Raw genomic sequence first — 12,685 nt, 5'->3', positions numbered from 1 at the left:
AGAGTCTCATGTGACATTGTGAGTGACTTTTAATTATGCACATAGCACTACTGAGGTGTGTGTGTGTGTGTGTGTGTGTTATTTTGGCACCATTCCCGAAGAGAACAAATCCTTACCTTACTTCACAATGAACACAGACCTCCACCACCAAACATCAAGGTGATACAACAAAGCAAACCAACAACAGCTTTGCTGGGCACTTCAACTGGTCCTCAACCCCAGCCCATCCCACCTCTTTCCCTCCAAACACTACCCCAAACCCACTCCCCTGTATACCTGTGGGCTGACGTCGCTGGTGGTAGACATGAAGAGCTCCACCCTTATCCACCCGGGTTACCACTTGGAAGTCGCTACTGTTGAATCGATTAACACGGATGACGCTGGTTTTCTGCTGAGCATTGGCATTGTCTGAGTTGGTGGCATACAGGTAGTTTTCAAAGACGGTCAGGCCATAGAGATGCTCTATCTAGAGGGCACAAATGTGATTTTTTTTGTGTGTGTGGATCACTTTGCTTTTTTATTTTGCAGCTTACTCACCTGAATGCCCTTTCCCTTCTGGTCCCCTTCTTTGCTGTACCTGCTCTCCAATTATGGCACACTATGGCTCAGAATTTATGCCTGCCTTCCCCTAAGCTGGTGCTGTGCAGAGGTTGCTCAACTATTTATGTATTTATTATTTAGTTCATAAAATTTAAACACCGCTTGATTGTTTAAAAAAAACCACAAAGCAGTTTACAAAAGGATAAAACAATAAAATTGAAGGGGGGGGGAATCACAACCATAAAAAAGTTAAAATACCAAAACAGATTGAAATTACCTCAACTTTCTAAGCACCTGGGTCAGCTTGTCTAAACAAGAATATTTTTAGCAGGTGCTGAAAGGGTGCAGTGAAGGCTTGATCTCAATAGGCAGGGAGTTCCAACTCCTATCATCCCTGATCATTAGCCATGCTTGCTGAGGCCGAAGGGAATTGCAGTTCAGAACATATAGAGGGCACCAGGTTGGGAGAAGGCTGCTCTGTGCTTTCAGTTGGCAGAGCATGTCCAATGGCCTTCAGATCTCTTAGAACTCTTGTGACTCATCCACATTGCTTACAATCCTGAAATCACTTTGTTTCTATGTAGCAAGTGCCTCTGTGCTGAACATCAGTGCTGTCATCTTATTTAAGGAACTCAGAGCAGCTTTCCAGCTCACAACCCAGGCCTTTTAAGATCTCTTTAATTTTTAAAAAGTTTGCTTAAGTCTGCAGTTAGATTGCTACATTTAGGTATCTCTCAATGTAAGTTGAAGGATAAGTTAGAAGCACAGTCATTAGTGATATTGATATTCCCAAAGACAGCAGTGCACCTGAGGAACCAGAGATGGGCTGCTTAACCATCCCATGGTTCCAAGGGACTCCCTAACTCCTGCTGCAGGATCTCCAAAGGAGAACTCACCAGGATGCCCTGAATGATAGTGTGCCGGTTCTTTCCTTCATAATCCACCACTTCGATGTAGTCAAGATAGGCATCTGCCCAATAAACCAGCCGGTTGACCAAGTCCAAGGTGATACCATGGGGGAAGACAATCTTGGCGTCAACCAGTTTTGTGCGGTTCTGCCCATCCATGTCACAGCGCTCCACCTTCGGTATCTGTCCATAGTCGGTGAAGAAAACTTTCCTGCAAGAAAGCAGAGAAGCAGGTGAGGAGTACAGTACTTCAAGCAGAAAATCTTTTCAATTAACCTCAGGTCTGCATGTTTTAATTAAACAAACTCACAGGTTAAGGCTACTTGTAAGGCCTACTGAATGCACTGAAACCAGTCGTCAATAAAATAATAATAATAATACTTTTCATTAATCATTTATGGGAATAAGTATTATTGAACTGAGAATAAGTCTTATTGAACTTCCTTTTGGTTAAACATGGACTGCATCAGGCTGTAAATAAAATCCAGCTTCAAAACCGTTCTTTCCATTAATGGATCAAAATCTACCAGGACAGTAACCACCAGAGCACAAATTCATTAGCTGAGAAGTTCCAGATCCAACATTCCTCTTTCAATTAATATCTTTAAGCAATGTACTACTTTAAAAACAAAATGAGTCTGCCTCATTTCTAGAGTGAGATTTCAATGAAGTCTATAGGGAGCAGTCCAGTCACATAATGATGGTAATGAGTCTCCAATCCCATCCAATCAAGGGAAGACTATGAAACAGATTGACAGCAATCCTAAACCCTTCTGTCACAATGACGATGGAAGGGTAGGGGTACATGTGGGATGCATGTAGTCTCCCCACCGGTCTCCTTCAAGAGACGCATGGGTGGGTGGCATGCTGTCACAGAGGCCCAAGCTTTATTCTAGTGAGAACAAAGAGCCCTGAAAATGGAGTGTACCCAGATAGGACACTAGTGGATGCATCTACTGCATCCAAAGCTTTGTGAATACCCAAGGGTCCAATCTTTGGGCTTGTCAGCTAAGTCAATATGGAGCTGGTGCAGCAAAAAGAAAAGAAAAAAGAGGAGAATACATCCCTCCTTCCCCTTGGACAGAGAAAGCAGAAGACCTTTGGATTCAGCGATGGATGCACAGCTCTGCCCCACCACGATTTGGATTGTTCCAAAGATCTCCTTTGTTTAAAAAAAACCATGAAGCTGGAAACCTATTTTGTCATGCTTAACATGCAAGTGACTTTAAAATGCATAAAAAGTGAAATATATAGGTTCTGAGTTTTTTCAACCATGCCTGCACTCCTATGGTTTTAAAAGTTGTCTAGCTCTGTCTGTGTATGTTTGGCTTGGATGGAAGTTCCACTGAGTCCAATTAGGCTTCTCCTCAAGTGCATGGGATGTATGCTGAAGACGTCACTGCAAAATGCCCTTGCTTCTGAACAGTTTGGCCTTTGGGGGTTTGATGAGAGGACTTAGGTAGCAGGGTACTAGGGATTGCTAGCTCATTCAGCTCCTATCAGTTCTACCTGCCAATCTTCACAACTGAATGTTGAAAATAAAAATGGTATAGCTAGCTGCGAGGAAAAGTTAAAATGAAGTGCAGTGGTACCTCGAGTTACAAACGCCTCAGGTTACAAACGCTTCAGGTTACGAACTCCACTAACCTGGAAGAGTTACCTCGAGTTGAGAACTTTGCCCCAGGATGAGAACGGAAATTGTGTGCTGGCGGCGCAGTGGCAGCAAGAGGTCCCATTAGTGAAAGCACGCCTCTAGTTAAGAATAGTTTCAGGTTAAGAACGGACCTCCGGAACGAATTTAAGTTCGTAACTAGAGGTACCACTGTACAGCTTTTGGTGTCGTGCTTTTGCCTGAGAAAAATGCGCAGGAGCAGGGAGGAGATCCTCTTAAGCCTCACCACTAGTGTAAAACCTATTGTTAGAGCAGCATAACGTACACATTTCTTTTATTTTTATTTTGTGAAAACCCTAACACGGTGGTGGGTGGGTTATATCATGTTACCTATCAGAAAACGCTAGATGGCAGACTAAGGTATGCTTTGGTCACAGAACACCCATTTCTAAATACCGTTATCTATCATCCACACTGGAAAGAAACACATCAAGTGCAGAAGGAGGCTTCTTGAGTATTCAGGAGAGCAGCCAACCTGATACAAAATGGCGCAAAATACACACTTATACACCCATTCCTGTTTCTTTGCTTCAATTCTAAAGGCAATTTATTTGGGTTTAGAACAAGGATATCAGAAGGCCAGATTGACTGTATCCATCTACCACAAGGCCCTCAAGGGCACTCAGATTACTAGACCTCAAGCTTGACACAAAGGAAGCATCAGTATTTGGAATCATTCTTACACAGTATCTGAGTGCCCTCTGGTGCACTCATCTTCAAATGGTGAAGATCTCCTTCCCATTGTACATAGATCGAGTTAAAAATTAAATACTTGAAAGTAAGCCCCATGGAGAATCAATGAGACTTACTTCTGAGTAAATGTGCTTAAGATTTAGCTACCTGCTAAACTCCCTAAAGAAATCACTTATGGAAACATGGCCTAGCAATATATCCACCCCACCCCCACCGGCTTTTCTGCAAATCAATGTGCTAAGGGGATAATCTGGATAGGAGAAGAGGCAGGGTGCCACCCAATTCATGTAAACCCAGAACAAAGGGAGTTTGGACTGCACTCTAAGGCCTCATCAGCACAGCATAAACTCTTTCCTTTCACTTAAATTGCAATACAATGAACTGAATGCCTGAAACCTCTCCTCAAAGTACTCCCCCACCCGGCTTCTAAATGTGCACCTGAAACTACCCAGGAGGAGGAAAAGCAGCTGTGGCTGGTTGGGTTTCAAGGGAGTCTAACCAAGCAGGCAGGCAGTGGATGGGTTAACACACCCTCACCACCATCTCACGCCTCCCCTACAAAATGCCCTTTCTCACTGCTTCTGGGATGCCAGGAAGCTTTCTTTCTTGCATATGCATTGCACAGTATACAGTTACCCTCCCCAATGGGTCTTGAACTCTGCAGCGCTCCAGCCACTCCATCATCCTAAATTCCATTACTCTTATGACTGCTGCTGAATAGAAGCAGCATTTACCATCTATTTAATGCCAGTCTTGCAGAAAGTACAATACAGCACATAAATGTGGTCCCATTTCTGTGCAGAGGGCCTTACAACAACCTCCTTTAGGCAAACTGGGGAGAAACAAGGCCAGAGGATGATGAGTCACAAACAATCAGGTGTCAATGGAAATGCTAGTAAGGTGTGCCAGTGGTGCTGAGGACAAGTTTGGTAAGAGAACTGAACCTTGAGGGCAAATGTGAAGGAGGTGGCCTGAGGGAGGGGGAAGGCTACATAGAACAACGTGGCAGAAAGCAGAGAGCATGTGCCTGGAAGAAGGAGACAACGGGTAACAAATACTCCTTCCTTGATTCTAAGATGATATAAGCTACCAAGACCTGGCTGAACTGGAGCACTTTGCCTTGTCTATATGCAGTTGCAAGACCCCAGCACAGAGGAAATGCATGCCCAGGATCTGCTCAAGGTCAACTCTATGCATGCTTGTACGGTATGAACTGAGCACAACCTTGATTTGGTCAAGACCCTTAGCAAGATTATGCATTCCAGACAAGATGATTCTACCCTTTCTTGCAAAGTCAGTTATGAAATATAAACATCTGCGCAACCAAATATGCATAGACGCAATACTGAGCTACAATGTCATGAACTTCCTCAACATTTTCAGTTTGTTCCAGCAGTGCCTTGACACAAAGATGACCATCATCTTTCCCCTCTTTTCCAAGAGGATTTCACTAAAGGCATCCAACTGGCTGACCTTCAAGATGCCTAGCAACTGAAGTGTGATCCTTGGAACCTTGACCACAGAGAGGATCCATAAATTTAACAGCGGCTGTTCACTCTATGGGAAGCCACTTTTTCCTTTGCACAGCGAGGTGAGGCACTCTCCTCTAAATGTGGTACAGACTGAATGGGATAGCTACACATCTGATGTGCAGCTCATCCCATAATATAGCGCCAATTACACAGATTCTGTGGTTTTCTACAGTGCATCCAGACAGCTCTATAGTTAGGGATCAGGAGTAGAGTATCAGTGCATCTGATCTTCTCAAGACCAGACATGCTGAGCATTTCAGCTCATGCTGATGCTGCACTAACCCTCACAGCTGAAGCAGAAAGTGTCTAACTGTGTCCCAGGAAACCAGGAGAAAAAAGGTCTAACGTTCCCAAGAACAGTTTTTGTTCACAACACCTAGAAGGAGCCATAGAAACTGGAATTGATAGCATGTTCCAGGCAGGAGCACATCTATCAGAGGTTCAGACATTATGCACCCCTTCTGTAAATCAAGGCTAGGCAACATAGTACCCTTCAAATGTTGCTGGACTACATCTCCCATCAGTCCCAGCTAGCATCGCCAATCGTCAGAGATGATAGGAGCTCCAGTCCAACAACATCTGAAGGGCACCACAGTGGCTACTCCTGTTGTAAATTATGAGCCTGCATGACCTTTTGATGCCAGCTGATGGCAAATCCAGGTACCACAGGTCATGGCCAAGCCTGGGAGGCTCTGACATTGTGTAGGCCTAGCCTTCAGCTGACAGCTACTGTGTGCAATTGGGCTCACAGGATACTCTGTGATTCAGACTTCACATTTCTTCACTATCAATCACCTGCCACGCATAGACCTATGCTAGCAACTCTCTGGAAGGAGGATTCCTTTGATAGCTTAGAGGTGCTGATGCAGCAAAGGAGGATCTCATAGAACCCAAGTTCAAAAGATTCTCCAGTCTAATTCCTGGACATGGCAGGGCAACGTTCAAGATCAACTCTACAAATCAACTCGCCCATCCACCAGCCCATGCTTAAATGGACAAATTACCACAACTCTCAGAATATAAAGTTGCCATTCATTCCCAAATAACTCCCACTATGTTCCTTATTTCAGTTATGCTTTCTAATAGGTCGATAATTCAAATGGGGGCAGAAGGAAAGAGAGGTATTTGCCATTTCATATGCCATTTCACTGCTGCTCAGCTGGTTAGATTTCACATTGACAGGCACTTAGTTATTCAAAGGACACTGTGATAATTTAAGAGAAAAATTCAAGCATGAAAAGTGCATTACTTATAGCTCTGGGCTCATGGATTCTACATGGGCATGACCACATCTTGAAAATGCAGGGAAAAAATCCTATTTTGCATCAATTACATCACAATAAATAAATAAATAATAGTAATTCAAAAACTTTATCCAGCCAATCTTGTTTAAAATGGCTGGAAAACTTCATGGGAAGGAGCACATAAAATGCTCTATCTCCAAGCTGCACCATTCTCCTAAAGCCAGGTATTGAGTTCATAAACCACCAATTGCAACATTATTTCCATCTTTCCCAAATAAATATATTCTTCATCCACAAACCGCACACACAAGATTCTCACCCCATGGTTGGGTCCAGTGCAATGCCTTTGGGATTGTACAGTTCCAGGTCAAGCAGCGTAACACAGGTGACCCCATTCTTGTTGCAGACAAATATCCGGTCATCAATATCATCCACAAAGTAGAAGTTGCCCGTAAGCCAGTCAATAGCCATCTGCTCCACATCTAATGGAAGAAAATGAAGTATGTGGTAAGTAAGATATTAACTCTTGGTCAAGAATAGTTCAGAAATTAACCTTCTTCAAAAAGCCAGAAATCTGGAGCTGGGCTCTATACAGCATGGGTAGGTTTCATCTGTTGATATTTTTATCTGCTGAGCCCATCTGCCTTATCTGTCTTGTAGTTACTTGGACTTTCGGTGGACTCCTTTTGAAAGCTACACCTATGAGAAATAAACTGTGGTAAATCTTGGTTCTTCGATTCTGTCAAAACTCCTTGGAAACCATAGCTCAGAGTGTCCAAATAGAAAAATGAGGCCTCCAACTAATACATCATCAAAAATATTTACAACCTTCCTTTCATCTAACAGGTACATCTGATCAGCTCATTCCTCAGGACAAGAAGGAACTGAACTGCAAAAGAGCTGTCAGCGGACCTGTAAAGAGTCAGGCACACAGAACTGCTCCTGGTACAGGTCTCAAGAGTTCTAGGTCATCCAGCATTATAAATAAAGACAATGCTTGCACTCTGTGACTGAAAGTACCTCAGAAAAGCAAAAGCTTAAAAGGGTAGTGATGCGTGGAGAGACCTTCAAAGAGAAGGCTAAGCTACAACCTTCTCTGCAGCATGCTAAGCTTTATATGTCTAGTAAGCACTGCTTTTTTCCAGGTGGTACTCAAGGCTATGCAGTACCGCCACCTCTTTTGTTGTTGTTAAAAAGTGTGGAAGTTACTGTAACAACTTCAGGTGAGTACCAGCAATTCTTTTTTCTTCTTTTTTTTTGGGGGGGGGGTTGTTTGTTAAAAAGTCTGGCACTTACTGTAACAATTTCATGGTGAGTACCAGCACCTGCTTTTCGGGGGGGGGAGGCACTGCTAGTAAGTATTGTTTGGGAGGGAGCACTCAGACTTCTGTTCTCCCATCTGCAATCTGAAATGGTTCAACCCAGCTATACGTCACATGGAACTTCTGTTCCTCCTTTGCAGCTCTGTCATCCAGATCATGTCTTCTTACCAAACCTCTATTTCAAGAAATAATTTCCCAGTTAACTGGTGGTGGTAGATCTAGAACCATGAAGTTCTCCAGTCCTCTATTAGGCTGCCACATTCTCTCTCTCTCTCTCTCTTTCTCTCTTCAGAAATGTGTATAACTGAGAGTTTTGTTAAGGGAACTTTTCCCAAACACAAAGCTACACTGACAGAAGAAACTGCAACCAGCAGAACTTTCATTTCTGTACAACCCTTTTAAGGGACAGGAGCCTGCTGAACATAAACCCAGTGACCCTATTAAAAACATTTATTAGTTTGTTTATAAAATTTGTTAGCTGTCTTTCGAACAGCACAGGCACTCAAGATGATGAACAAGCCTTCTAAAACCACCATATAAACTACAGCAGTAAAAGAGAACATGCTCAGCAAAAAACAAAAAGCCTGGCAAAGCCCTTTCCAAATAAAACCTTTTTCTCAATTGCCAGAGGAAGCTATATATAATACCATGAAAAATGAAATAGCCTTATAAAATTAGGCCTATTTAGACTATATGCATTTCAGGCTGTGCTGTTCGGCTATGACACAAAAAGGATTTGACTGTGACCCTGTAGCCTCAAACAACTGCAGTGCTTAAACCCCGGCACAGTGGCATTGGTCGTGAGACATGAGTACCCTGTTTCATACTAGTGCTCTTCTCTTTCCCACTCCCCCCCCCCCACACACTGCACACTTGGTGTGCAGTGAAACTTTCCTTTAGGGAACAGTTAGGGCCAGAGGCAACAACTTGTAAAGGCGATTGTGGGAAGGGAGGGACATTGTGTTTGTGAGCATCCCACCTCACTCCCTAAGCCAGGCAGAAGCTTCCCAAGCTTTGGGAAGGAGGCACCAGGCATTAATACTTTAATACTCTAATTTACCAGGTACTGTATATTTAGGGGACTAGCCTAGTTCCCCATGTCCAGTGACCGCATGCCACTGCCCCTGGCCTGTTCTTCTGCCACATCTCACCCCCTATCACATGCCTCCCCTCCCAGTTTTCTTGCCACCAAGGAACCATCCCAAGCAACCCCTTCTCCTCCCCACTGGGCCTGTTTTGTGTTCCTGAAGAATAGAGCATCAGGCAGAAGATTGCTCTCCCACTGAGATACTTAGAGGCCTATTCTCCTCTCATCCTTCTGTGCTGCTCTGTTCTCGGGGAACTGGCTGCTGTCCTCAATTAGGCTCCCTCACCCGCCCTGTGCCCCCCTTGAAAACAGCTTTCAAAACTTTTTTCGTGTTTCACAGGGTTTCCTTTTTTCTCCAGTCCTGGCATCAATGGGCTTCTGAGAGCCCTAGGCCTCCACAGCCTATTGCTACATTCCAAAATACTTTGTTGGCAGAGGCCGAAACAGTGTGCAGCTAAAGTGCAGTGGCGGAAGGCGGGGGGGGGGGAGTTTTGGGAAGCAGCAGCAACCAAACCAAAAAGGGGGCCCCAGATTCTGGCCAGGTTCAAAAGCTCAGATTCTGGCTTGTGAAACACCCTCCCCATGCCACCTCCTTTCATGAGCTCTTACTTTCTGATTCCATTATATCCAAAATGGAAAAATGAAGTTTAATATGAGCTTACAAAGCACAATCTTAAATCAACTTCTACCTATGGTTAGAAGTGTGACCTTAAGCCACAGTTCGCCATTTCAGACTTAATGAGTACCACTGTGGTTGGATTAATGAAATCAGGATCACTTGTTTCCAGGTGCTCAACTACAGCTTAGTTATTGTGGCCACTTGAGATCACCAAAAAAGAAAAAATGCATTGCCTACACAGCCCACAACTATGTGGGTTTACATAAAATTTGCATATGCTAATTTATATACAAAGATGCAAATTTAGAAATAGTTACTATAATCTACAGTAACGCATCCCCATAACAAGCCCCCATAACAAAATCCAAAACAGACACTGAAACTAAAACAGAAATCAAAACATAAGTTTTCCTGATTAATTCCACATAAAGGAACATCCTTTACAAAGGAGAGAACATTATTTTGCTCTTTCACAAGTACAGTTCATAGGATGGTGCTGCCCAAAACACACACACCTTTCAGAATGTAGTTCTCACCGAATTACAGTTTTATTATTGAATTTATTATTAAATCTCATATCCAGCCTTTCCTCCCATAGGAGCCAAGGGCGGGACTTTACTATGGCACTTCCTTATGCTTAAATTACCAATAAAAGGATAACTGCAGCTGTACAAATTGTTTACTTGCAGACTGTAGATTCTGGTTCTTTCTAACTCACAGTTTCTAACCATGCAACAGAGATCTGATCCTACACTTGATGTAAGTGAACAACATACAGGCTTCTCTTGTATTCTATTTGCAAAAGATTACAGTTGCCATACTTCATTTCTTGACTGAACGTCTTTACATCCCAGTTTTCTAAACATAAATAGGTACATTAGAAATAACTGCTTTACCATAACTCGTGGTGGGAGAGGGAATGTTTGTTTATGAGTTTGTTTATATCCTCACCTTTCTTCCAAAGAGTTCAACGAGTCATAAGTGGTTTTATGCACTTTCCCCAGGATATGATTCTCACAACAACCTTGTGAGGTAGGTTAGGCTGAAAGACAGTGACTGGCCCATGTTTCATGGCTATGTGTGGATTTGAACTTTGGTCTCCAAGGTTCTAGTCCAACACTCTAACCACAATACTATGATGACTTTGCAAGGGTCAGCCTTCCTCTACCTGCCTCAATCCAGATCATATTCACTACACATCTGTAGCTCAGCTTTAGTACATCAACTTTGCATGCAGAAGGTCCCAAATTCAATTCACAGAATTGCTGCAGAGCCACTGTAGAATAGGCAACACTGAGATAAGATGAAAAAGTGGTCTGACTCAGTAACACAGGTTCCACTATCCAAACACAATGCATTCTCAGCGAATTTTTTGTTAGGTGAGTGTTCACATAACGAGTCAATTATTCCCAATGGGAAATTTTCTACAGTAATGTGTTTCCAACTACAGTGGTACCTCTGGTTAAGAACTTAATTCGTTCCGGAGGTCCGTTCTTAACCCGAAACTGTTCTTAACCTGAAGCACCACTTTAGCTAATGGGGCCTCCTGCCGCTGCTGCGCCGCCGGAGCACGATTTCTGTTCTCATCCTGAAGCAAAGTTCTTAACCCAAGGTACTATTTCTGGGTTAGCAGAGTTTGTAACCTGAAGCGTTTGTAACCCAAGGGACCACTGTGCAGAATTTTGACCCCCAAATGATTAAAAACGAACAAACCAGGAAAACCCTCTAAAACCTTGCAAAAGGCAAAAAAGGAAGGGAAAATGCTCTCTTATTTGTTAGATCTCCCCCCCTCCTTCCCCATGGTTTGTGGGGAAATGGCTGCTGCGAACCAGCAAAACACAATAAAGTAAGGCTTGTTTAAGGCTAGTTTAGGTCCAGCTGTTTGGATATCTGAACCTGCAGTGTGTACAGCAAGTTCCTCATGTTTGGATAAGTGGATTTTCCTTGGCCTCCAATAGAAGGCTCCATATGTCAGGGCCTTCATCTGCTGCTTTCTCTCCACTTCTTCCTCCTGCTCCCCCCCTTTTTTTAAAAAAAAAAAGGTCAGGAAGCACCCTCTGGACTCCAATCAGCAGCGGCATACAATTGTGTCACAGACTGGGATGCAAAGGAACTGCTATTCTAAGCTGGCCCCAACAATGAAGCTTGACAAAAGAAAGACCCAATTACCCACCATAGCAAATGTATGTGTACTGGCTTGAATGTTAACACAGTATTGGGTAGGTCTGATGTTGCTGCAGGGATAAGAATGTCTCAAGAGTAGACTCTCTCTCTCTCTCTGCACTGTGTAATGGAAACATGAATTGACTCCACTCCCTCAAAGCAGAAGGCTTTGTCTCAAGGGACGGAGGGACTGTTGAGCAAGTCAAGCTGCCTGGTGCCCTCCAAGGATGACTGGCTAAGAACCAAGTGCCAGCTTTGCTAACAGTAAAAACTGACTCACTGCAAAATTTGCCTTTCATTAACATACTGGGGGAGAACAAATTTCTCCACTCGGCTGGGAAAACAATTTTAGTGTTCTGTTGTTCTTCAGAAAACTGGAATCGCCAGGCTTGTAAATTGCAACATCCAAACTACAAGGGGGATAGGAGCAGCAGCAGCAACATAATTCCATTACGAGAATTCTGGGAGGAGGGATAAGTTATGAACTGCCACTTGGAGTTGGTGCGCATGTGTGTGTGAGAGAGAGACCGCTCTATCTTAAAACAACAACAACAACAGCAACAACCTACCAACCAAGTGCTTCGAGCTGCAAAAGTTCAGATAGCTTTTGATTTAATTTCATTTGGAGTCAAGTTCCTGAAGGATATTGTTGTTATTCATATTTACACTTTGATGACTTCAACACAGACAGACAGAAAATAATAGAGCAGGGGTGAGGAATCTGGTTCTCCAGGTACTGAGCTCTCAGCCCCAGCCCAGCAGTGTCCAGGAATGATGGGAGTTGTGCCCCAACAACCTCTGGACCCCAGGGATTGACAGTACACTTCTAAGGTAAAATATGATATGGGGCTATGGGATAATCATCCTAGAGAAGCAGAGATACAAGCATCCAAGTACAGATAAAT

General features: G+C 43.4%; 1 protein-coding gene across 6 annotated transcripts in view; it reads right to left on the bottom strand.

The window, feature by feature from the left end:
* LRP1 (LDL receptor related protein 1) overlaps window positions 1–12,685 on the bottom strand; it is a 329,900-nt gene that overhangs the window by 152,859 nt on the left and 164,356 nt on the right. For all 6 annotated transcript variants that reach the window (XM_060272175.2, XM_060272177.2, XM_060272178.2 and 3 more), the window contains 3 exons: window positions 6,909–7,071; window positions 1,437–1,659; window positions 277–466 (listed from right to left, as the gene is read on the bottom strand). In XM_060272175.2, the coding sequence (XP_060128158.2) occupies window positions 277–466; window positions 1,437–1,659; window positions 6,909–7,071 (576 nt within the window). The remainder of the gene's footprint in view (window positions 1–276; window positions 467–1,436; window positions 1,660–6,908; window positions 7,072–12,685) is intronic.

This window comes from Zootoca vivipara, chromosome 2 (assembly GCF_965207765.1).
Source record: "Zootoca vivipara chromosome 2, rZooViv2.hap1.1, whole genome shotgun sequence".
Lineage (NCBI taxonomy): Eukaryota > Metazoa > Chordata > Lepidosauria > Squamata > Lacertidae > Zootoca > Zootoca vivipara.
The sequence above is the reverse complement of the archived record's forward strand: the minus strand, read 5'-3'. Positions and strand labels throughout refer to the sequence as shown.